At 41.1% G+C, this 25,778-nt stretch overlaps 1 protein-coding gene across 2 annotated transcripts; it reads left to right on the forward strand.

The window, feature by feature from the left end:
• Window positions 1-124: 124 nt before the first annotated feature.
• Window positions 125-25,415, forward strand: EDEM3 (ER degradation enhancing alpha-mannosidase like protein 3). 2 transcript variants are annotated; one of them, XM_062497310.1, is made up of 21 exons: window positions 125-286; window positions 2,023-2,068; window positions 5,396-5,496; window positions 7,783-7,822; window positions 8,274-8,386; window positions 9,015-9,168; window positions 9,656-9,790; window positions 10,177-10,282; window positions 10,803-10,900; window positions 12,015-12,140; window positions 12,845-12,928; window positions 13,882-13,965; window positions 14,149-14,273; window positions 14,791-14,956; window positions 17,175-17,329; window positions 18,104-18,257; window positions 18,757-18,951; window positions 19,687-19,852; window positions 20,238-20,423; window positions 21,205-21,252; window positions 21,841-25,415. In XM_062497310.1, the coding sequence occupies exons 1-21, from the start codon at window positions 126-128 to the stop codon at window positions 22,248-22,250; spliced, it is 2,853 nt and encodes a 950-aa protein (XP_062353294.1). In that variant the 5' UTR covers window position 125; the 3' UTR covers window positions 22,251-25,415. The 2 variants fall into 2 exon arrangements, with proteins under 2 accessions (XP_062353294.1, XP_062353295.1); XM_062497311.1 differs by lacking the exon at window positions 21,205-21,252.
• Window positions 25,416-25,778: the final 363 nt, after the last annotated feature.

Below are 25,778 nucleotides of genomic sequence, written 5' to 3' on the forward strand. Positions count from 1 at the left end.
TGTTTCCTTGGCTACGCCCCCGCGGGCGCGCGCGCGGAGGGGCAGGGCCGGGCCCTTCCTGCCCCGGGAGCCGCGGGAGCGGCTATGGGCCCGCAGCGGGACTAGCGGGCACCCGGCCGGCCGCCATGGCCCTTAGCGGAGCTCCGGGCTGCCGCGCCGGGGAGCGGGGTCCCCGCTGGAGGAGGCCCTGGAAGCTCCTGGCCCTTGGCCTGCTCTCCGCCTCCTCCGTGCTGGCGGCCGCCCCGGGCGCCGGGGCCATGAGCAGGGAGGAGAAGCGCCGGCTGGGGTGAGCGCGGGGACGGCCGGAGGGTGGGAAGCAAGGGCGGCGAGCCGGGCCCCGCCGTGCTGGGCGGGGGATGTGCGCTGCGCCCCGGGGTTGGGGCGGGCTGCGCGGCTGCGGGCGCAGAGCTTCGGGATGGCGTCCCTCGTCCTTCCCTGTCCCCCCAGCGCTCCGGGGGACGCGTGGCGTGGGGGCCCAGCCGTGTCGGAGCCGCGTGTGCCGGGGCCCGGCGGGTGTTTCGGGCCAGGTCACCCGGCTGCTGGGGACACGCGGCCCCTTCGCCGGTGTGGGATCGAGCTCGCGTGCTGTGCGAACTCGTAACTCGCCTGTGCTTGGGAGCTCGCCTTGGAGGTTTCAGCCAGGGCTTGCGTAGAGCTAGGGGTGAAAGTGGTCAAAGGTAAGTCTAAATCCCCGCTCTGCTGGGTTCATTATGGCCGTGCCTGTGTGAGAGTGCGGGAGTCATAAAAAAGGTAAACGTTTACGTGTGTGCTGCCTAGTTCCTGTATGTAGCCTAAACTCCTTCGGTCCCCAGTGCATGTACATGTCAGAGGCTGATTCTTTTATTGTAGTTTTTAGTTGAGTGGTAAATACTACAACGTATATTGGAAATGCATTTCCCTGCATGGAGTGGGATTTGTTTAAACTAATTTGCAGTCAAGCATATTTTGTCTCAGTATGTTACTGGGGGAATTTCATCGTCCCTTTCCCATCCAGTGGTCAGTTGTACAGAACAACAATGCAAAAAGACTGCTGGAGAAGCTGTGTAGATACTCTCACAGTTGTTAATCACAGAGTTGTTAAGTTTGGAAAAAGCCTCCAAGATCATCAAGTCCAGCTGTCGGGTATAAGTTGATATTTAACTCCAGTGTTTACAGTTCCTGGGATGTTCCATCTTGCGTTCTCAGGGTAATTTGTGTGTGCAGTTTTTTAATACATTTTCTTCATGAGGCTCCACAAGCAATTGAAATTTCATTACACAATTTGTTTTAAAATTTTTGCATTACACTTAAAATGTTGTCTGATGCCCCAGGCACGTGCAGGCCATGTCCTGCTGTGGTTTGTGTTTACCTGTAAATGTAAGTTTTAAGCAGTTTTCTGTGTGCTGCATCACCCAGCAGCTTTGTATGTTTATCTGTTTGCCTGCTGCAGCTTAAGAGGCACCTGGGATAAGCACCATCCTCTGCTCTTTTGATGCCTTAATGTACTTAATGAGTTAAAACTACTTCTTGAATCTCCAAGTCATTTAGCTAAATTGGATATTTACAATATAATTTTAGTGTTCTTGGCTCTTTTATGTTTGGTCTTATCAGCAGAGATTGTGGTTTATGTTGATGGTAGAAATTAGCATCCTTTTTTTCCTTGCAGGGCTCTTTAGTGAAACAGTTAGGACTGATCAGAAGTAGTGCTGTGTCTTAAAAAAAAGTGGGGGTTTTTGGGAGTTTTTATATATAGAAGCATTTTTGTCCTTTCAAACATATTAAATAAATGTAAGGGTTTTCTTTACTATTTGCTTGCCAAGAGATCCCCAAATAATTTCATGTTAGGTGAAGAAAGAGTCTTTCCTTTTTGGAGTGGACAAGAGTAGCTGAATCAAGAAAAAAATATTATTCTATATTTCACTTACTTGAGTAGAACATATTAGTGGAGGACCTGTGCCTGATATTCAGATATTAAAGTGAGATAGTGCATTAAAGGCCATTGGGAGACAGACCACTAATGCTTTTTCTTTTTTTCTGTTTTAGAAATCAAGTGCTTGAAATGTTTGATCATGCATATAGCAATTATATGGTAAGTCAAATACTTGTTTTGATGTTTTTCAGAGGAGTTGTTGCTGACCTGGGAGAGAAAGCAACCTACAGTACGTGATGTTCTATAGAAATATCCAGGAAGGAGGGGTGAAAACAGAGCTTAGATAAATAACAGCACCTGTAAAGCCTTTAAAAAGACCAAACAAATAGTACTTTCAGGAGGGTTGTGATAGCTTTTAGAGTGGTAACTAAGAACTGCTTGTGGTAACTCTCCTAAGCCATACCTAATCTTTTCCAAACCAGTTTATCTCATGTCAGGATATCAACAGTAGTGTATTTGGTTTGAAATTCCAGGAAAAGGAAGCTCAAGATAAGCTGTCTGTAGGCATCAGATTCTGGAGAACACAAATTCATCTTATTTTTTAGGTAAAAATGACATTTACTATTTTTTCAGTGCAGTTTGGGTGTTCTTCTACAAACTGTTTGTAGAAGAGAAAGGGGATCTGGTGCCATATCCAGGCATTCCAGGCTGTGTGCAGGATGTGACTGTCATATGACCATAGGCCATGCTGGCTGTGGTTTCTTTTACTCTGACTTGTCATTCCTGTGCAGGTGTCCTCCCATTCTGGATCTCTGAGCCATTCCACACACCCTGGTCTGGCTCAGTTTAGAAAAGATTAAGAATAAATAGTTACTTGGAATGGACTTCCTCCAGTAATAATTGCTTTCAAATATTCTGTAAGTAATAGTCTTCTGAGGAGAAAGTGTAGATGTGGCTAAGATAAATAAAAAAGATTAATTCTTACTGGCTTTATATGCACATTCTTTGTGGCTGTTGCAGAAACCCCTCTCAAGTTGCATCAGTTCCTGCAGCACAAGCTGCTCTTTCCTGACAGCATCTTGCCACATGTCCCAGGTTCTGTGTAATACGCAATTCAAGCTTAAAATCTAAGGAAATAAAACTTAATACAGCATGGGAGAGGACTGTAGAGTGGACAGAAAGCCATAGAAGAGGATTTTCAAAGAGGGTGCAGCTTCTCCTTTTAACTTAAGCTCTGTACTTTTGAAAGCTTTAGAAGTTAAACATCAGGCTTTTGGTTGTAATTTTTGTAATCTGGTTCCATGGAAAACACTTGGCTTGGATTTCTTCAATGGAATACTTATGTATTTGGCAAAACTGGATAAAATATTACAGGGATCTGTGCTTCTACTATTCATTGTGTGATAAATTGGCAGCTGGTAGGGGTCTTGCCACATCTGAAGCAAGACAATTTTGTTTGAAGGAGAGGAAAAACTTCAGCTATCCTGGAAACTTCGAAGCCAAAAGGATATTTATTTGCCACGTATGCTGGAGCACTAAACAAACAGAGAAATGTGACTTGCTTGTTTAAAGTTGAAGGAAAGATTAAAGTATCAGACTTGATTCTGACAGCAGGAGACTGAAGTATTTTTGCAGGTGTTTTTGAAACAGCCAGCTGAAAAGTTTTGATTTTCTGTTTCTATTAATACATATTTTAGACATGCATATTTAGAAAACTGAAAATTCATATTTGACTGCAAGGGAAACCCCCTTGCCTTTTTAAATTTTTTTCATTTTTTAAGTTGTTAACAGAAGCTATGTGAAAAAGTTGCTGGTTTTTTCAGTCCTTCAACAGTATTTGTAATAATGGGGATATTTTTCTTCTTGGCTGTTAGAACATGTGAAAATGTCAGTAACTTGAGGCCAGTGACAAGTTGGGAAATAACTCAATCCAATAGCTGCTTATTCTCCGCTGCAGGCAGAGAATAAGTGAACTTCATTTTTCAAAATGCTTCTTGTTCTTTATTTGTAAAGCTAAAAGTTTATTTTTCCAGATTTTTTTTATCACTTCTCTTATCCAAAATTTAAGACAGAGATCTCAGTTTTGACATTGCTTTTGTTGTGTACTTTAATCCGTTTTTCTGAGTGCTTTGCAGAGATATTCAGAAACATCTGAGCTGTATGAAAATGATCTAGATTCTGCCTTTTGTAGTTAAACTTGAGGGGAACAAAGAGTTGAGCAAAGACCAAAACACTCAGGAGGGTGGTATGCAGGGAGACAAACCATCGGTTTCAAAAGAAGTTGCAAGAGCTGTTTATTTATAGAGGAAAGTTCCTTTTTTATTTTTATCTCATGCTTGAATACAGATTATTTTTGTTCCATATATTTGGAAATATTTTGAATGTGTTTACTTGCAATTTCAGTGCAACAGTTGAAGGTTTTTATCCTCCCACATGTTAGTTCTCCAATAAAAGTCAAATTGGAGACCTCAGTACAGCAGCCAGTTTCCTGCTGAAATCAAGGGAAAAGCTCCATCCCAAACCACTTGTGTTGAGCTTCTAAGGAGACAGTTTTGTATTCATTGCAATTAGATATATATAAGATTCATCATAATTGATGTCAGTATTATATTTGTTATATTTGTAAAAGGCTCAGTCTTGTTAGAGGTTTTTTGGTGAATGTTATTTTTTATGTCTTACATAGTACTTCACCAATTTTTTGTTTGAACTTGTAAGTTCTCTTACTTGTCACTGACTGTCACCCTCAGCCAGGTGAGTTCATTGTGCACAGTCCAGAGGAGGGCCATCAAGGTGATGGAGAGGCTGGAGCATCTTTCCCCTAAAGAAAGGCTGAGGGAGCTGGGGCTGTTCAGCCTGGAGAAGGGAAGGCTCCAGGGAATTGTAACAAGAGAGAGAGCTGGGGCTGTTCAGCCTGGAGAAGGGAAAAAGCTCCAGGGAATTGTAACAAGGGAGAGAGCTGGGGCTGTTCAACCTGGAGAAGGGAAGTCTCCAGGGAATTGAACAAGGGAGAGAGCTGGGGCTGTTCAACCTGGAGAAGGGAAAGCTCCAGGGAATTGAACAAGGGAGAGAGCTGGGGCTGTTCAACCTGGAGAAGGGAAGTCTCCAAGGAATTGAACAAGGGAGAGAGCTGGGGCTGTTCAACCTGGAGAAGGGAAGTCTCCGGGGAATTGAACAAGGGAGGCTGCCAAGAAGACAGGCTCTTCTCAGCAGTGCTCAGAGGAAATGGGCACAAACTGAACCATGGGAGGCTCCCTCTGAGCATGAGAAAATACTTCTTCACTGTGGAGTTGACCAGGTACTGGCACGGTGCCCAGAGAAGCCATGGAGATGCTCAGGAGTTGCCTGGACATGGTACTGTGCAGTGGGGTCTGGGTGATCCTGCTCAAGCAGAGGGCTTGGACAAGATGAACTCTAGAGGTCCCTTCCTTCCCACCTGCAAGGCTCCGTGATGCAGTTTTTCTGCAAAGCAGCATGATGAGGATTCCTTTCAGCCGCTCCCCAGAGTGGCTGTGAGCACTGTCACTGATTCCTCTTTGTTCCCAACAGGAGCACGCGTACCCAGCTGATGAACTCATGCCTTTAACTTGCCGAGGACGAGTGCGGGGTCAGGAGCCAAGTCGAGGGGATGTGGATGATGCCTTGGGAAAGTTAGTGTCTGAAATGGTCACTGTAAACATCTAGGAATACAAGTACAATTGGCAGCCCATAAAACTTGTTTGTTCAGTTGATATGGCCAGAAACTTAGACTTGTAAGAAATATTTTTATTAACTGATGTGAAATTGTGCCTTAATTAGAGGATGAGAATTGACCGGTGAATGACATGCAAGGATAATTTTTTTAAACTATTCTCCAAGTATTTTCCATAGGAAAACCTTCCAAATGTGAGCTGACATTTATGGTATTGGTAGTACAGGTTATAAGTGTTAATGATCAGCTGAACAGAACAATAAACTCTTATCCATGATGCTGGCCTAGTAAGTGATGCTTAAAGTGCTTTTTTATTTTTAAGTAAAAAGTTTTCTGAAAGTAAGCAGTCAAATGATTATCGTGTGTATGATAGCCTGGGGCCTTTGCCAAAGTATAAAACACTATTTCAGACATGGAAATATTTTCTATTCTTTCTTTTAAGGTAGCTGATAGTACAAAATACTGATCCTTTGGCTAGCAAAATGTAGATTGAAGGACTTTTTTTTTCATGTTAAATGGAATAATCAAAGGCAAAGTTGACCTAGTTTAAATGCATTTGTAATTGATACCTTTGAATATGTGCAGTTTATAGATAAAATTCTTTAATAACAAATAGCTATTTTTTTTAATATCGCCATTTAATGTCTATAAGCACAACAGTGTTCATCAGAGATGAAATCCTTCTCTTAAATACTGCTTCTGATACACTCTAGGATATTGAACATGTTATTTTGGCTTTGTTTTGTTATGTATAAATGTTATTTAGTCTAGAGATTTCCATTTAATCCTGCTGCCTTGGAGGTATCCAAAGATACAGCTGATGAAAAGTGTCAAGAAAATGTATTTTTAATCCTGGTTGTGCATTCTTTTTAATGACCTTTTTTATAAGTAACATACTAGCATTTGAGTAAAAATACCTTTCAGCCCCTTAGATTCATTAAATTATTGTATGTGTTTATTGTTTTTCTGTATACAGGCTTTATCCTGAACCTTATAATTAGTTACATTATTATGTAGAAGATTTCTTACCCTTTTTCTTGCCAGCTGCCTCATCAGTTGTGTTCTCTGCCAGTCTTTGCAATCACAAAATGACAGGGTGATGCAGCTGAGTCAGTTCTGTTTCCCTGGAGAACTTAGGAGCCTTCCATATAGATGTGAAATGCATCATTTCCCTCCTTTTGTATGGAAAAAGTTGTGGATTTGTTAGGCAGATGTGCATAATCATTAGTTAATCTGTCTCCTGAAAAACAGCACTCACAGAATGCTCTTGTGTCTTTACAAATTAAAGAGAATTACAATATAGGAACACTTAATTAGAATTTTGGTTGTCACATGTTGCCTGCGAGGTTTCAAACATTGGGCACTTAGAGACATCCTTGGTGTGTGCTCCTCAGTCAGCAAAATGTTTACTGTTCCAAAGTGTTCAGTTCTAACACTGTCATGTTCTGTAAATTCCATTGTGTTGTGAGTGTGTCCTAGCATAGGAGCAGTGGTTGGAATCAGACATATTTAAGATAGAATTATAGATAGAATTCCTGGGATAGAGAAAGGTCCCCTCAGCTTGGGATAGAACACCCCTGGAGAAAAGCTCTGACCCTCGTTAGGATGTTCCTGTGTCAGACAGTGTGGAGCTGACTTTGGCTCTTCTCTCACAGAATAAATCACAGAATCCCAACCTGCTTTGGGTTGGAAGGGACCTTAAAACCATCCAGTGCCACTCCCTGCTGTAGGCAGGGACAGCTTCCACTAGCCCAAGTTGTTCTGAGCCCTGACCAGCCTGGCCTTGGACAATGCTAAAATAATTCTTTCTTTTAGAGTCAATAAAAGTAGTTCTTTATTTTAAGCCTACCACTTGCTAGTGTTGCAACAGTTTCTGGTAGGACAAATTCAGCTTTTGATCTCAACATTTTTCCTTCTTTTGAAGAAAACAAGTGAAACAGAGGCCGGAAAAAGACTTAAACTTTTATGCTGGGTTTCTTAATAGATTTGGTTGGAGACAAGAAATAAAAATTAAATTTGCTCACCAGAAGTTAGAAAGCTTTGCAGTAAATAAATCTGTCCGTAATCATAGCTTCTTTGTCAGCTCCTTTTCTGGTCACTAGCAAAGGGGACAAACTAATTATTTTTTTGTAGCTGGTGGTCTGTAAGAATTTATTTTCTTCCCTGGTATCAGTTACTATTAAAAATCACTTAATTTCTACACATACAGATCTATAGTAAATATCTTTCAAATTTTCTTTCATAGGTTTTCACTGACCTTAATTGATACCTTGGACACTCTTGTGGTAAGTTCAATCTGTTGATAAGCTTTGATAAAACAAAGAGGTTGTCTCCTGATGCTCAGACTTACTTTTAGATTTCTTTTTCATGACCATTGATCTCTGGCTCTGTTTGAAGTGATTGTTGCTTGTGAGAACTTTGGAAGTGCTGTGATGATGCAGTTTCATGTTTGTTGTAGTAAAATTACAGCAGTTCCTTCAGATTTCATTGATACTTTTTTAATACTTTATTTTTCCTCTAATTTAACACAAAGGAATTTGCTTTCCCTTATAGTCCAAAGCAAGGGGCTCAGTTAGTGGTGGGCACCTCTTAATAACCACTGATGTATTTCTGGTTTTAATTGTATGTACATATTTCTTGGGTAACTTTGTGTGCACTGAAATATCCTGTATACAAATACACTGTGACTGCATTAGCTATACTGGGACTGAACACCTGCTCACTGTTGTATTCCAGGTGTTAAATAAAACCAAAGAGTTTGAAGAAGCTGTAAAAAAAGTAATAAAGGATGTTAATTTAGATAATGACATAGTTGTGTCTGTCTTTGAAACCAACATAAGAGTCCTTGGGTGAGTAACTTTTCTTTTCAAACCTCCTGAAATGTGGATTTTAGTCAGTGTCTTTAAGACACCTTTCTATGCTGTTGCACCTATTTGAAATAGTTGTGCCTTTGTCTGAGTTTGCCTGTGAGCAGTTTTAAAATGCAAGGCAGGACTTGCTGCAGTGGTACTGAATCAGGCTGCCCCCCATGTCACTGCTGCAGGCACAGCTTGGCTGATTAAGAACCCCATGTGCATGCTGAGGGATCAGTGGGTTTGCTTAAGAGAAACAGGCTTGCAAATGGCTCTGTTCAATACTTGATTTACCAGATTTTGATTCCTGGGGTCATAGATGATTCCAGCTTGGAAGGGACTTTTGGGACTCAATGCAGGATCAGAGCATGGAATTTCAAGTTATTATATGCAATTTTAGAGGTCTTGGTTGCTATTCCTGTCTAATATTGATGAATCAATGATTCCAGTGATAAACAGTAATTGCTTCCAAAACATTGGTAGCTAACCTTGATTTTAATGGGAATTTCATCAGCAGTCTGAAAACTAAGGCCACAGTTATGTACATATCAGAATTATAGAGAGTTGTCCTTGCTGCTCAGATGAACATACCTTTTGAGATGTGGATAATTTCTCTTGTGTTTAGAGGTCTCCTAGGCGGGCACTCAGTGGCAATTATGCTGAAAGAAAAAGGTGAATATATGCAGTGGTACAATGGTGAACTCCTGCACATGGCAAAGGAACTGGGCTACAAGCTTCTACCTGCTTTTAACACCACTAGTGGTCTCCCTTATCCAAGAGTAAGTTCTGTTTCTGTAATGCAGCATTACAGCTGGAATGAAAGCTTCTGTTGTTATGATTTTTTTTATATCTGTTTCCAGAATTGTTTCTATATTAAGTGGACAGAAAATGGAAAGCTGATAAATTGCAGGTACTCTCAGGAGCCAGGAGTACTGAGATATTTACGAAACTAAATTTCCAGGAGCACTTATGATGTTCTGAGTTCCTGATTTGTTGCTTAAAAAGTTGCTCAGATTAGGTTTTTAGAGTGTATTCTCTTATTCAAATGTCTAGTGAACCAGGCAACAGGCTTTTTTGGGAGGGTTGTGATTTTGAGTATTTGTGGATAGTTCTCTGTGCATGTCTAAGTTGGCAGAGGAAACCCAAAGGGATCTGGATTTTCTTGTCTTTAGAAAGAGCACAGATTATATACTTGCTATACAGTCATAGGACTGTAAATTCTTTCAGCAAGGAAAAATAAAGATGTTAATCTCTGTTTTTCTCTAGGTTAACTTAAAATTTGGTGTAAGACATCCAGAGGCACGAACAGGAACAGAAAGTGATACCTGTACAGCTTGTGCTGGTACCTTGATCCTTGAGTTTGCAGCTTTAAGCAGATTCACGGGAACATCTATATTTGAGGTTTGCTTTCCACCATACCTTACATTTTGCCTTAGGTTTTAGCATTCTCTTTGCATTTTGTAATTTTGGAAAAACAGTTCTGAGTTAATGAAAGGCCTGTCTTGGCTGTGCTGCACAAAAACATTTGTATATGTTGAGATTTGTAGTGTGTGTGTGGTCTTTCTTCTAAGGTTTAATTTTTTAAAACAGTATTCTTAATCATGGGAAATAATTTTGGTTGAAAGTAGTTAAGAGACATACAGAAGTAAACAAGATAAATATTCTGAAGGTTAGACTGTTAGACATGAAACATCCTATTCCTTTCCTAGCATCTTAATGGAAACAGCCAGAAGAATCACAGAGTTTAGTGTGTGAGTTTCCCTAACTGCCTGTTGTTGTTGTTGCAGGAATATGCCCGGAAGGCACTGGATTTTATCTGGGAGAAGAGGCAGCGCAGCAGCAACTTAGTGGGGGTTACCATTAACATCCACACTGGAGACTGGGTCCGCAAAGGTGCGGCTGGCCCCAGGCAGGGAGCATCTCACACACCCCAGCATGCTCACCTGGATTGCTGAGAGATATTGATGGCACAGGCAGTGGAGAAAGGTGCTGCCTCAAAGCCTGGCTCTGCTCTGAGAGAGCAAAGCCCTCTCTGGTAGAGAAACTGGTTTTGTTCATGGCAGTGTGTTCCCTGATCCTCTTTAACACCGAGAGGGAGATGCCTTGGGATGAATTTTCAGAGACTTTGCTATAAATGCATAGGAAAAAATATAAATAGGACAGGAGAAGTGATGTCCTGTGAAATAAGTGTCTTCAATGCATGTCTGTCCATATTATGATGTGCACTGGTAGTGCAAAGCCTTTGGCATAGATACACAGTATTGTGTCTCTGCTTCCGTCTGTGCCTTAATTCCAGTGACAGGAGGGTTTTCCTTTCACTGGAAGAGCCTTTCAAATCAAAGTGGGATATTGTGGAAAATACCCATATCACTACTTAAAGTAAACCCACCTTTTCATTTTCTTCCGTTCCTAGATAGTGGAGTTGGAGCAGGAATAGATTCATACTATGAATATTTATTAAAAGCCTATGTCTTGCTGGGAGATGACAGTTTCCTGGAAAGATTTAACACGGTAAGTTAACACCTGGATCAGGTTTGTGCCTTCTGCAGTACAAATTTCAGAGTAATTGTGTTGTCAGCTGTTAGCCTGAGAAGGGATCTTTAGCAGAATTTCTGTGACTTCTGCTGTGTTTAGTGCCAGCTCTTTTTAGTGAGGGTTTTTGCTAATCTTGGGTGATTAGCTGTTACCTGAGCAGTTATTTTAACCCCATCCAGTAAAAATCAGAACCCTCTAGGCCTTTATCCATGTTCCCAGTATGGGAGAAGCTGTATTTCCCAGATCATCTGGGAGAGTGCAATACTGCAAATGTTTCTGTGAAAGAATGTAAGGGCCTTTTCTTCCAAGCCATTGTACAATTTCATTCTATCCTGGAGCAACAAAAAAAAAAAAAAAAAAAAAAATCTAAGTGTGGCTCTTGCTTTGCACTGCAGATCCTCAAGCCCAGGATACATTTAAGTATACAACCTGAAAACCACACTTAGATTTTTTTTAATTTTTTTTTTTAATTCGTAAATTACTGAGCAACTTGGTCAGCATCATGATTCTTTCATAGAAGTATTATTTCTTTTGAAAATAGCAATATCATTGAAAACATCTTAGGTCATAAAGTGATTTTGTATCATATAGCATGATTTTTTCAGGATTGGAAGTCAGCAACGTGGCAAGAGACCTAGTGGGTCTAAAAGTTCTTTTGAGCCATCTGGTCCAGCTGCTTTGTTTGGGTTTTTTAACCTCCTTTTCCTCCTGAGAATCCATATGCTTTGGAATTCTGTTGTTCAGAGAAAGCAATTTCAGCTTTCTTTAGTATGCTTCAAAATTCAGCCAAAACAAATGTGCCTTAACTGTGATAGTTCGTGGTTTATCACATGGCTGCTGGATATACTTTTGGGTATGTGTATTCCTTGGAAATGTGGTAAGTTTTGCAAGTGTAATATGGAGCTTTTCAGTATTAACTACACTTGGTTTTAGTTTGCAAAACTAGAGATTAGCAGCACTGCCAAATGTAGTAATGATTGGGAATGTTGTACTGGCTTTTCCATTGAAGTGCAATGCCAGTCTGGTGATCCATCTCTCCTTTGGGGAATGAACTGATAAACAAACTCCTGCTTTTCCTGATATTTGGCAGCACTATGATGCCATAATGAGATACATCAGCCAGCCACCTCTTCTCCTTGATGTTCACATTCATAAACCAATGCTGAATGCTCGGACCTGGATGGATTCTCTGCTTGCTTTCTTCCCTGGATTGCAGGTAAGGTGTAAACCCATATAGAGGTGGTTTTAATAACAAGGAAATTACTAACTGGGTTGAATATATGATTTTCAAGTCAAGCTTAGTAATTTAATTTTCAGAAATACTAAGGGAACATCCCTGGAAGTGTCCAAGGCCAGGCTGGTCAGGGCTTGGAGCAGCCTGGGCCAGTGGAAGGTGTCCCTGCCCATAGCAGGGGGGGGGACTGGATGGGCTTTAAGGTCCCTTCCAACCTAAACCGTTCTGGGATTCCATGATTTCTGTACTCAGTCTTCCAGTCACTCCAATGCTATGATGCAAGTTAATGTGCTTTTCTGCCTGTGTTGAGTGTCAGGAAAAATAATGTAATTTGCTTCCTTCCTTTTCATGACTCCTAGTGATGAAAATAGTCCAGTTAAGCTGCCTTTTTACTAGTAACTGTTTTTCTAGTCTGTGTGCCATTGGCATCTTTAAGACGGACTAAATCACATTTTCACCCCAGTTCTCTGTAAATGTCAGAGGTCCTTGTTCTATATAGGCAATAAATTTAATGATTTTCACTGATTTTGCTTAAAAAACTCTTAAGGAGCTTCTGTGACTTACAGTGATAGGGATTAATGATTACAGTATGCAGTGACTGCTCTGTAGCTTTACAAAAACACAGCGTGAGTGTTTTTAACCTTGAGTATTATTCCAATGCTTGGTGAATTATTTTTTAATTTTAGGTGTTGAAGGGTGATATTAGACCTGCTATTGAAACACATGAGATGCTGTATCAGGTTATAAAAAAGCATAACTTTCTTCCAGAGGTAAGGTAGTAGCTTTTTGATTTTGTTAATCAAGTATTTGTATTTTTAATTGTGTAAACTGATTCTTACTGCAGTTTGAGCAGTTGCAGATGCCCATTTGATAAACCAGCAGGTATATATGTTGTTAAAATCAAAGCCTCATTTCCACAGCATTCTTCTGTGATTTGCGCTTCTGCATGTCTGACAGCTGAGAGAATGTTCTGAAATTTTGTATAATTTCTTTGAAAGTCAGCACACAAACTTACTGCAGATGCTCAAGTCTTTGAGCAAGTCCATTGTGCACAGCAAAGCTTGTTTACCTGCTGAAGTGTATGTCTTTAATCTGTGATGACCCAGGTTATAGTTGAAGGCTTCTGACTCCAGGTTTAATTTTGACTTTCTCTAGTGTAAGCTTATTTCTGTTAAAGAGCATTTTAATTAACATCACATTTACCTAGTGTGGTTCTTGAGCACAAAGAATGCTAAGCACTGGAGTGATTTGTTGTTTTGTTTTGTTTTTTTGGAGGGCTTTTAAAATGGTGTAATTTGGCTCTTTATGGGTTTTTTGGTTGGCTTTTTTTGTGTTTTGTACTTATGAAGGAAACTTTAAAAGGTTAAGTAGTTGTATTTAAGCCAACAGACCATCCCCTACACAAAGACTTGGTTTAAACCTTAATATGAAATGGCAGTGAATATATGACAGAAGTGGCTTTTCCCAGTGCACATTAAGAGTGGATAGACTAGGAAATTTTTAGGTATCTTCTGGCCTGTGGTATTAATGTAGAAACAGCTGCTTAACCATCTGTCATTGTGCACTGACACTTGACTGCAGTGGAGGTGTCAGGTGTAGGTGTGTTTGCAAAAATGGTCTTTATCAAAGCTAGGCTGGTTATACAGTTAACACAGAATTGGAATAAACCTGGGTTTGGTTTGCATTCCTGCATTTATTTTTGTCTGTTCTTTTTCATCCTCAGGCGTTCACAACAGACTTCAGAGTTCACTGGGCTCAGCATCCTCTGAGGCCTGAATTTGCTGAAAGCACCTACTTCTTGTATAAGGTACAGTCACATTCATTCCTCTGACCTTTGAGCACTTCTTCTTGCACCTAGAATTTTGTTGCTGTTCTATTTCAATACAGAATTGAGTAGCATATCTCCAGCTTAACTTACCCACTGGAGCCAGTTTAGGATGTAAACAAGATGTAATGGTTGTGAATTTTTTTTTGTTGTTTAATTTCACAGGCTACAGGAGACCCTTACTACCTAGAAGTAGGAAAAACCCTCATTGAAAACTTGAACAAGTATGCCAGGGTTCCCTGTGGGTTTGCTGCAATGAAGGATGTTCGTACAGGAAGTCATGAAGACAGGTAAAGTTTGCACAATTTTCTAAAATATAAAAATAAGAAAAAATCAGATTGCCCGGTGTAATTGAATTAATTGATATTTGAGGAGCTGTCTGTCTTCAGTTTGATAGCCAAGTCTTAAATTACCCATTTGTAATTGTACTGAACTGTAAATGCATTGAAACAATGTAAACTGTTCCAGTAGGGCTATAGGGTGCTCTGTAAGAATATTTTCAGTTTAATAACCTTTCGTTTGTCTGAGAGCAACAGATGAATTACGTTCAAACTAAATAATACTTCAAATCTGGAAATTTGTCAGGAGGTTTATTTGGTTTTTTTTCTGTAATGCTCTTTTGTACTGAATCTGCTGAATCATTTCTCTCCAAACACAGCTTCTTTCAAGTGGAAGGAATGCTAATGGAATTATGTCCAGCAGTAATAGTCATGAAGTCTTCAGAGATGGAGCACTAGGAATATTTATTTTACTGTTGTTCTGGAAATGAGGAGATCTCCCTAAAGGACATCCCCTTTTTCTCCACAGGATGGACTCATTCTTCCTGGCTGAGATGTTTAAATATCTGTACCTGCTGTTTGCTGATAAGGAGGACATGATTTTTGACATTGAAGATTATATCTTCACTACAGAAGCTCATCTATTGCCACTCTGGCTCTCTACTACAAACCAAACCATCTCTAAAAAAAATACAGTATGTAACAGCTCCAGTCTAAATCAGTTTATGTGTTACACTTCCTTCTACTGAGGGAAAATGGAAATAAAATCAGGAAAGAGCACAGTCTGAGAAAGTGCACCAGTTTGAACACATTGTTTAGTAGGTACTATTTCATCATATAGATAGTGCCAGTGACAAAAGTAGGAATAATGACTGGATTCTGCACTGATGAACCTTGAGATAAAAGATAGGAATTATTACCAAGATTTAAAAAGAAAATAATTCCCCACTTCTGTATAAATGGGAAGATAACACAGCAGGATATTTTTATTTTTTATTATTTTTTTCTAAAATCTACATTTTTCTCATTTGTTTTTAGCACATGAACAAATTTTGAGAGGTTTTTTGAGACAGCTGTGGAGTCAATTTGACAAGATACAGCTGAAGACAGATTTGGCATGTTTAATCACTTTAGTCCATGTAGTAGGCACCTATTGCATAAATATGAGAACACTTGCAGGTTTATAAATTACTTAACCTTCCAGAATAATCTGGAGTAATACAGCTGTGCCATGAAGCATCATAAATTCTCACATTTTTTGATTTTATGGTCAGTAAGATGACATAATTTGTCTCTAAGGCAATAAGAAAAAAGAAAAAGAGAAAATGGTGTCTTGAGACATCACGGACACAGATTCCCTTATTTGTGCCTCCACTTTTAACGTTTTCTAAGAGTTTTACAATAATGCCTGCATCAGAGGAAAATGCTTAGATTGTATGTCAAGACATGTATCCTGGAAAAATCACTCTGTTTGATAGTATTAAGCAGTGGCAAATATTTAGTGATTTGATCTTAATGTGGAATACTGGTTATGTTTTAATGGGTCATGGGTTTGGTGTTAAATGGTTCTTGAGGGTAGAAATCCTACACCCTCTCTGAAATGTTCTTGCCCTGAAAATTTACCTTTCCTCTCTGAGTTTTGGAAACAGGCTGTTTTCTGAACTAAGTAAGAAGTTTCCTGAAGGGTCTGAAGGAGCATTTTATATAACTTTTATTCCCAATATAAGAATTTAATACCTTTGAGACAGGCAGGGTTCCCACAGCTGGTGCCAAGTGCTGGCCTAACTTTGCTTGTTCTCTTGAGAACTGCAAATGTTAATGAAAGGCAATAGAGAGGATAGAATAAATTGCTCAAATGCATATTTTTAAGCTCTTTGAGTCGAAGCTGCAAGTGGGCATAATCCAAGTAAGAAAACTCCATTGAAAATGGTGTCAGGTGGCTGAAAGCCTGTGATGTCGGGTGTTCCTCTTTCATGGAATTTTATCTGAACAGATGGAATGTGTAAATGATTTTTAACATAAATACAATGCTAATGAAACAAACTGTGACAGAGATACTGGGTACTGTCAACCCAACATCCTGTTTGTATTTGCTCTCATAGACAAGAAAGGTCATGTCTTAGTAACAACCCTTTAGGTCTTGGGTTTTAGGGAGCCTTTAAATACTTGATGTTTCATTGGCCAGTTTGTTGGAAACAAGAGCAAAAGACAGGGTGAGTCTTTTCAGGTAGATAACTACTACATTGATTTTTATGACTTACAGAATGAGCTTGCCAGTTATCTACAACTGGTTATTTGCTAAGCTAAGGACATGCTAAATGTGGCTCCAAACCACCAGACATATTCCACGTGGTTTCGCATGTTACAAACCAGAAATCTTTTGCAGATGTTCACTCTGCCTTCTTTCCTGAAAATAGATTATTTTTTTTAATTATATAGAGAATCATCCTTTTTCATTCAGACTTGCAAGTCTGTGTGGCTCTTGAGGAGAATCTTTTGTTCACATGAAAAGATGTAACATTTTTAGTAAGAATGACCTAAAGCCTGCAGCTGGTCACTTGCTGTAAAGCCAGTATCAGGTGAAACCAGAACTACTTCCTTTACTTGTCCAGCACATAAAATACAGGGCACTGGCTTTGTTATGAGCAGGCTTGAGAAGTACTGTCTGCCCTCAGAGAATTATCTGTTTCTGTAAAATAAATTCTAGAAAGTGTATATAAATGTAGTAAATTACAAATGAGAATGGGTGTTGTATTCCTCTGTCCAAGGGGGTGCAGTACGCTGGCTCCCCGCTCTTGCATTCAGCTGCCACGTGTCCCCAGAACACAGATTACTTCAGTTAGGCTTATCTGTTGATGTTCTTTATATAAAAACATAAGCTGCAATTTTTTTACTTGGTATCTTTCATTTTAGAGCACAGAGTACACAGAGCTGGACGACAGCAACTTCGACTGGACGTGTCCAAACACCCAGATCCTCTTCCCCAATGACCCCATGTTTGCCCAGAGCATCCGGGAGCCTCTGAAGAATGTGGTGGATAAGAGCTGTCCCCGGGGCATTTCCAGAGCGTGAGATGGACATTTCCTCTCTTTTTGTTAGCACAGGACTGAGTGGAACAGGGTCTGCTCTGCAGGGAAGGAGAAGCATGAGGTGTGCTGGAGCTGGAAGTCCTTTTGGGATGGGCCAAAGGGGAGATTCTTGCTCACAGGAAAAATCACTTGGGATTTCTCTGGGGTCCTGAGTGGAACTTCATTTGTTTCCAGCTGAAATTAGCAAGTGTTTCAAAGCAAAAGGAGCTGAATGAGCTGCGTAGCTGCAGCTCACACGTGGAGTATTGCAGGAAGTGTGTCTCTCTCATTTGTAAAATTAATTTCTGCAGTCTCCTGAACAATTCTGAAAGTCTTTCTAGCAAGGAAATTGTGCTGCCACACACAACTGCACCTGTTTTGAGGAATTTAGGGCAGTGTTAAGGCTGAGGAAGTTTGTTCTCCTGACCACCTCTTCTATATTTGTCTTTCATGACTAAAACTTGAGTTGCAACTGTATGGGGCAAACTGTGTTTGGTCAGTATTGCAATAATGCAGACTATTTACAAATGAGAGAGAGTATATGGCAGTTTTTGTTATCAGTACTGGCAGAGAGGTTTTGCCCTATAAATTTATTGATAATATAGGCAACTTGCAAAAAAAAAAAAAGGTAACTTGATTGAGAAGTTGCATTCCACTGAAGCTTGTACTCAGTTTACCAAGAATTCCAGTGTTGTGATAGCAGGAATAACACTAGAGTTCTGTTTCAAGCGTAATCTGGTTTTTAAAGCTTTGATCTGTGATGTCTTTTGGCAGAGAAGAGAGTTTGGGAAGTGGACCAAAACCACCGTTGAGAGCCAGAGATTTCATGGCCAGTAATCCTGAGCACTTGGAGATCCTGAAGAAGATGGGAGTCAGTTTGATCCATCTGAAAGATGGACGAGTGCAGTTAGTGCAGCACGCAGTGCAAGTAAGACAACCTGGCAGGATTTTATTTTTTAGAGCTCCCAGCAAAGTCCTTCTAGCAATGATCCTTGACACCAGGAGCTTCAGGAGAGACAGCCACCCTGTGGAAGGAGACACATGAGCTGGATATTGTGGCTGTATTTAGCAGGCTGATGCTTGTTAATATTTTGCCTCAGCAACACTTTTAACTAATCTTCCACTAAATTAGGTGGAGGCTGCTCATGTTGAAGTGATGTAACCAACAGCATCTTGGCTGAAAACACTGCTTTCAGCATGAGATACTTACATCTCTCTATGAGTTCTATTTGCTTGTATATTTAAAGTCTCTTGTGTGGTGCAGGTGCTCAACCTTTTGTGAAATGATGCATGAGTAGAAGTGAGCATCCACCCTATGTGGTGCAGTCTCTGTAGCAGTGGTCCGAGCAAACACAACTTCAGTTTCTGTTCTCCCAAGGTCCTCAAAAATTTAAGACAGAATTGTTTATTGATTCTTTTGTCTGCAGGCAGCAAGTTCCCTGGATGCCGAGGATGGCTTACGGTTCATGCAGGAAATGATTGAGCTCTCCAGCCAGCAGCAGAAAGAGCAGCAGCTCCCTCCTCGTGCTGTCCAGATTGTTTCCCATCCCTTCTTTGGCAGGGTGGTCTTGACTGCTGGGCCAGCACAGTTTGGGATGGACTTGTCCAAACACAAAGCAGGGGTACGTGAGATGTGGGTGTGTCTGTTCCTTTTCCTGTTGCACAAGCCTCATCCTTCCAGTACTGCTGTTGTTTGAGGGCATCCTGCTGATCCCCCAGGTGATCAGTTAATTGCAGTGGTTAAAATGACAGTGCCCAGTGGTGACAATGACAGCAGGGACAGTCGTGGAGTTGGGTGGCTTATCTGTCTGTGCTCTGCTCCTGAGTCATCAGTCATGGTTTAGGATTTAAAACACATAGAGGGCATGAGTTGCAAAGCCAGCTTATCCAGTCTGCTGTGCACAGCTAAGGAGATGGTGATTTAGGGGACGTTTCCCTCCCATGTCAGCCAGGAGCTGGCAGAAGCTTTTTAGAGTTAGAGCAAGTTGTTCTAACAAAAGCTTTTCTAGAAGGCTGTGTGGATGGAAGAGGGCATACCACTGAAGCAGGGGTCTCTATGGGAACCAGTATGAAAATCCACATTGCAGCCCCAAAGAGGAGTTCCAGATTAGCAGTTCACAGAAGAAGAATTCCCAAAGACAACACTTCCAGGTAGACAAATCACACTGATTATAAGAATTAGGTTTTCATTCAGTCAATCTTTGCTTCTAGAGCTCCAGTTTCAGGGCACAGATTGTCTACACTGACACAAGACAACTCTAAATGCATTAGAGTGACTGAAGGAGCAAAAATACTTCAGTCTTTCACAAGCATGACCATAGTGCTCTCTCTCTTTATTTTTGTTTTTTTCCAAACAGACAAGAGGATTTGTTGCAGCCATTAAGCCATATAATGGATGCTCAGAGATCACTAATCCTGAGGCAGTAAGAGAGAAAATTGCTTTGATGCAGAGAGGCCAGTGCATGTTTGCCGAAAAGGCACGAAACATTCAGAAAGCTGGAGCAATAGGAGGCATTGTCATTGGTAAATACAATTCCAAGTTCTTAATTGGTGTAAATGTAACCTAACTGTACAGGTTTGAAGATACAGGAAAGCTGGCAAGCTTTAAGCTGAGAAGCCCAGCAACTGTGCTTTCAGAAGATGAAGAGATGTTTGGGGTTTGTCTGGTTCTCTGCCGACACGAATTAGGATGGGGGTTGTCAATGTTTTTGCATTTTAAAAGTTGTTACTTTAAGGATTGCAGGGTGCTGTCAGTACTAACTGCTGAAGAAGAATGGGGATAGAAATGAAAAGTGGAGGGAAACACACCAGGCTGGGGTTTGCTGTGAAGTGACTGGGCAGGAGAGGCTGCTCCAGGTTCAGCTGATCTAACGGGAAGTTTGCCCTTCCTGTGGTGTGCTCTGCCTAGATGACAACGAGGGCAGCAGCAGTGACACAGCTCCTCTCTTCCAAATGGCTGGGGATGGCAAGAACACAGATGACATCACCATTCCCATGCTCTTCCTCTTCAACAAGGAAGGGAACATCATCCTGGATGCCATCCGGGAGTATGAGGCCGTGGAGGTGCTCCTTTCTGATAAAGCAAAAGACAGAGGTAAGGTTAGATGTGATTTATGTAAATCTAGCTCCCATCTGTGCCATGGCACAGTGGAAAATGGACAAGAATTTGCACTGCAGCTCAGAGGTGCTGTGGTTTTCTGTTTGACACTGGAATTAGTTTTTTATTAAGTAAGCCATTATCTGAAAGATATCACTGATATCTACTGCCCCCACAGAGTAACATCCAGAAATGCTGTTCCTAAATGTCATTTTGGCTTATGAGAAGATCCAGCCTTTTGGATTCCTTTTCAACCCTTTTTGTCATCAGCTGCTTTGAAGTAGCATCAGGAACAGCATGTTTCCAGTGCCCTACATTGTGAACATCCTTCCCTCACCAAGATCCCCAGTAACATTCCTGGGACCCAAAAGGAGAGAGACAAGTGCTATAGAACTGCTTTGCCTATCTAAGGAGAAGTGGGTAACATGAGAAATAAGGCTGCTGACCTCAGATGTTTCATGGGTGTTCTTGTATAATGCAAGAAAATTGCAAGCTAATACATTCCCAGTTGAAATGTTTGAATGTAGCAGAAAATTCCAGTAACCTTTCCTTGTAGCACTTCTGTGTCCAAGCAGAGTAGGTAAGGACAAGTGTCTCTAGAAAATCAACCTGTTTGCAAAGGAGATATGCCAAAATCTTGTCTTGTTTTCTTCCTAACTGACAAATCCCTCCTTTAAGTGCTCTGACAAAATGCTAATTACAAGGTAGCTCTGCCTTTGAGAGTTTGTAATCCATATCTACTTCTTCCCCCTCCTCGTGCTTCCGTTTGGAATCCCAGCAACAATCTTTAAAGGTAAAATGATTCCAAACTACATTATTGATAGCAGTAAGTATCCCATGTCAACAGTGGCATGTGCAGTTAAATTCCCTAAAAATCCTGAAATATCAGTGTCCTGCCTATAGCCATAACCATCAAACCCAGAGAAATGTGCATGACTAAACTGGGCAGTTGTACTTGCTTGGAGTGGGGAGGCTCTGGCTTTGTCTCTCTCAAATGCACAGTTCAGTAAACTTAGGAAACTCTTGATTCCAAGTGCTCAGATGTGGGATCCTGATGGATCTGGGAGTGCTTTAAAATCCAGCATTAAAGCCCAGTGCACGCAGTGGATGTTTGTTTAAGGCTGAAGGAGGGTAACTGGCACTGACCCACAAGTCACTCCTGAAGTCTGAGAACCAAAATGAGCCTCAATGTATTGTTTGCCCTCATTTAAAATGTGTTTAAAACACTTCCATCCTATCCCCCTGTAAAATCTATCCCTCATTACTACTGAATTTCCATATCACTGGAAAGTCTGCTCTTCCTTGAAGATAATAAGGCCAAGGGAGGTGACCTTGATTTTGGAATACATAATAAAATGTTGCATTCCTACTGTTGTTTTAACTTTTTTTTTTCTTTTCTCCTTCCCTTTCAAAGACTTAGAAATGGAGACTATGGACCAGAAATCATCTGAAAATGATTCACACAAACCAAATTCTGAGGAAGCTCCTTCAGAATCTCAGGATGCTGGAGCAGTCAGTGAGGAGCCCAAAGGAGGAGGAGAGAGCTCTGGTGTTGGTGACCCTGATCCTTTGTCTCCTGCCAGCACAGCCAGTGCCAGTGTTTCCATGGCAGAGGAGGATCCCCACTCCTCTGGACCCACAGAGTCCAGTGCTCCAGAGCCAGCATGTTCACCAGGGGACAGCCAGCCTCAGGAACAAAACACCCAGACAGAGGCCAGTTCCAAAGCTCACTGGGATAGTAAAGTCCAGCCTATGGAATCCATATTAGCAGACTGGAATGAAGATATAGAAGCATTTGAAATGATGGAAAAGGATGAGCTATGACTTGTAATAATAACTTATTTGTTAATAAACAAATGGAGACCTCTTTGGGTAGAAGTGAGGCCCGGATATCCAAGAAAACATATTCAGTATTGGGATGAGCAACCAGGTGTCATCTGAAAAACAACATAGAATTCCAGCACAGGCTCTTTGTATGTTTTAATTTTTCCTGTTTAAAAATGGGAACGTGCAATCAAAGCATTCGTGTGGCCCCATGGCTGGTGCTGTGTCCCAGGTAGGGACAAGCCTGACTCGTGCCTTCCAGGCTCGAGGGGACTCCTGGGGCTCTGGGAAGCAGGAGTTGAGCAGGGTGGGGTGACAGACCATGGGATAGTTCTTGTTGGAGCACCCACCCCTCCCCAGCTGAAAGCCTTCCTTACATCAGCAGGGGAATTGTTTCCAGGTGTTTGCACAGCTGGAAGCAGTCTGGTTTTGTCTGACCTGGCACAGTGCTGTTCATTACTCCTTGCACCCCTTACCACGAGGAACCACACAGGCACCTGGGAGTTCCCTTCCTGCTGCTTCCAGCTGGAGGAATTGTACAAACCAAAGGCAGAGTGTGAGCAGGTCCCCTCAGGGAGGCTGGGCCAGCTGTGGGGCCACCAGGAAAAGGTGTGGGAAGGTCCTGCTGGAGGCTGAGGGGAAGCAGATGAGGCAGGTGTTGAGTCCCAGGTGTTTCCCTTGGCCTCCAAGGTGGAGAAACTCCAGTCTGCTGTGAAATCTGAAAGAGCCTCTGAAAGGACACAGCTCCATCTGCTGTAACAAGACCTTTTTCTACAAGTTTGACTTCCAACAGCTTGACTCCATTGTTCTTTTTATACACAACTCGTGTATAAAGGTGTTTCAGGCAGGGAGGCTGGGGTCAGTGGGAAAGAGCAACAATTCTGGCTGTTGGGTCAATAGTTCAGAGTCCAGGTGGACTAGGTGTTACCCAGGCTCTGGAGTTTGTTACAGGTAAGTGGAAGTCTGAATTTGTTATCCACATTACATTTAATTAAAAATGGGGAAGTTTAAACAACATAGAGGCATTCTGACTGTGTCCAAAGAAACTGCCAAAAACGAATTAACTTGATTTATATAAACTGCTTTTAGTGAATTGTGGTTTAAAAAAAATGGTTTTATATTAAAGACTAAATGAAAACTGCCTATATGCTGCACCAGGCTAAAAATGCAGGTTTATGTTCATCATTGCAATGGAGTAAATAAGCAGGAAGCCCCACTCTGGACTGCACCTTTGATTTAGCTGGTGAAATTACATGTGCTGAATATGCAACTGTTAATTAGTGCAGCCATACTCTGTATTTATACTCTGTACAGTGGGCAGAGCAATCCCAGGCAATGCTGGATCCACGTACTCAGCCACACTTGCTTTCAAAAGTCTCAGAATGCACAGGCACCTTTTGAGAGCATGGCAGTCCATCTAAATACCATCCCGAACTGTAAATCACCAGGGTAGGAGGGAATTCGAGGATGAATACTGTATAAGTGTCCTTTGAAAGAAATTAGCTCTCAAATGGAGTTGTCATTCCTTTGGACAGGAACTGTGCAAAGTCTGGAGGTTTAGACTTGAGGCAGCTGGGGCTTTTCAGTTGGGAGTGTTTTTATTTATGGGTTTTGTTACCTGAGTCCATAAAAAGCATTTGACCATGGGAGCCTTGTAAGTGTCCTTGGTTCCATGGAGCCCTGGGAGTGCCAGGACATGGCCAAGTGCAGGATCAAACCATGAGGTGCAGATCAAACGTTTTCATTCAGAGAATTTTGTTGATCTGTCAGTGCTCAGTGCCACAAAAGGAGCATCTTTGTTCCCATGCTTCTTGACATGGACATCATCTTCCTTCTTGATAGCTCTTTTGGTGGAAATAGAGTTATTTTTATATCCTAGAGGCCTCTGGTCATTACTATCTCAATATAGCAGCTAAAGGTTTTCTTTTTTTTTTTTTTTTTTTACTTGCAGATTTAGATGTAGATGTCAAATTTTATTGAAAGGTTAACTTCCCTTGCCATCACCAGCTCATTTTTAGTAACTGCTTTCTCCAGCTGTTAGTGGAGCAGCAGGCATTACCTTTCAGGGATCCCGAACTCCATATGGATTTAGGGGGCAGCATTTTGGTGGTCGCCTACCTCAGATAACTTGTTGCCTCCTTCCTTTTGAAGTGTTTTTTGTTTCATTTGGTTCTGCTTCACCTTTGAAACCATCACGAGAGCCATAGCTTTGTTTACAGAATTGAATCAGGCAAGGTTGACCTTTTGGGAAATAGGATTAAATTGAGGGGGCAGTTTTTATTCAGGTTACTTTCACTTTGTATTTCCTTATGAGGACATAGGCTTTAGTTTAACCTGTTCATATCATTCTGGAAAGAATTCAGTTTTCTGTTACTATCATCTTAAAAAGAAAAAAGAATGTATTCATCAAAAAGAAAAACCCCTTTGGAAGGTGACAGAGAGTGTTGTTCCCAAACGTGTGGAAGTCTGTTCCCTGCATATGGAATATTGCTCATAGATCATTAATCAGGAATCACCCTTTGTGTATAGCATTGTACATGTCTTTGTATGGTATTGAACTCTGACGAATTCAGGAATCACAGCTGCAACTAGCACTTACTCCATGCCATGTAATTCCGATCAGCCAATTAATTTCTCATTTGATCTTGCAGGAATCTTCTTAATTGTTTACATTTTTTGGTTTTTAATGAAGTTTGAGAATGCACCCAACTCTGGTTCTCTTCCTGCCAGTGTCCCTGAGTAGGCACCAATGAGTGTTTGCTGAGAGGTGAAAATCAGGACATCTTATGCAACAGGCATCCGTCAGAACATAGAAGACAAACCATTCTGTGAATGAAAATTGTATGTTCAGATTTTATAAGATTTTTGGTTTGTTTTATTTTTTATTTTTTTTTTTTTAGCCAGACCAATTTACAGCCGTATATTTTCTTATGGAAGATGTCTAATAACAGGTGCTGTAACACTGTTGTTGGGTTTTACTCTCTGGTGATAAGTGTACACAGTATTAAGGGCATCTATGTACTGTGGTGTAAAAGTCTGGGCTAAAATGTACATAATCCATGTACATAATTGTGTACTTGATTATAACTGCTGATTGTAAAGATTTAATAAAATGTAAATATTCTGGTCAAGCTGTGCTGAACTGATGCTCATTTCTGCATTGCTGCTGGCTGTCATTTTCAGCAAGGCAGTCACACCAGTCCTTCCTTGGCAGCCTCAGAGTTAGAGCAGGTTTGTGGTTTGCCACCCTGGAGAAGCCTGGGATTTTTTCCCTGGGAAGTTGGTGGTTCAGTACCTCTGAACCCAGAGGTACTGAAATAACCAAAACACCACCTTTTCTGTCTAGAACTGAAAGTGGAGAGATTCTTGAGCAACCAGACCTAGCTGGGACTATTTTAGACTCTCTATGACATGGGCATTATTGTTTTATTTTTAAAATCTAGAATCCAGACCCTCAGAAGTTCATTTTGACTGCTGTAGCTGTTTTATTTAGAATGAGAACAAAAACAGGTCTCACTCAGGCCTGAT

This window comes from Cinclus cinclus, chromosome 8, assembly GCF_963662255.1.
Source record: "Cinclus cinclus chromosome 8, bCinCin1.1, whole genome shotgun sequence".
Lineage (NCBI taxonomy): Eukaryota > Metazoa > Chordata > Aves > Passeriformes > Cinclidae > Cinclus > Cinclus cinclus.

What these genes read in the sequence shown, in the direction of transcription:
- EDEM3 (XM_062497310.1), top strand. Translation starts at nt 126, where the DNA reads ATGGCCCTTAGCGGAGCTCCGGGCTGCCGCGCCGGGGAGCGGGGTCCC. An exon ending in TCCTGGAAAGATTTAACACG is followed by an intron (nt 10,901 to 12,014) that starts GTAAGTTAACAC and finishes GATATTTGGCAG; the next exon opens with CACTATGATGCCATAATGAG. An exon ending in CTTTCTTCCCTGGATTGCAG is followed by an intron (nt 12,141 to 12,844) that starts GTAAGGTGTAAA and finishes TTTTAATTTTAG; the next exon opens with GTGTTGAAGGGTGATATTAG.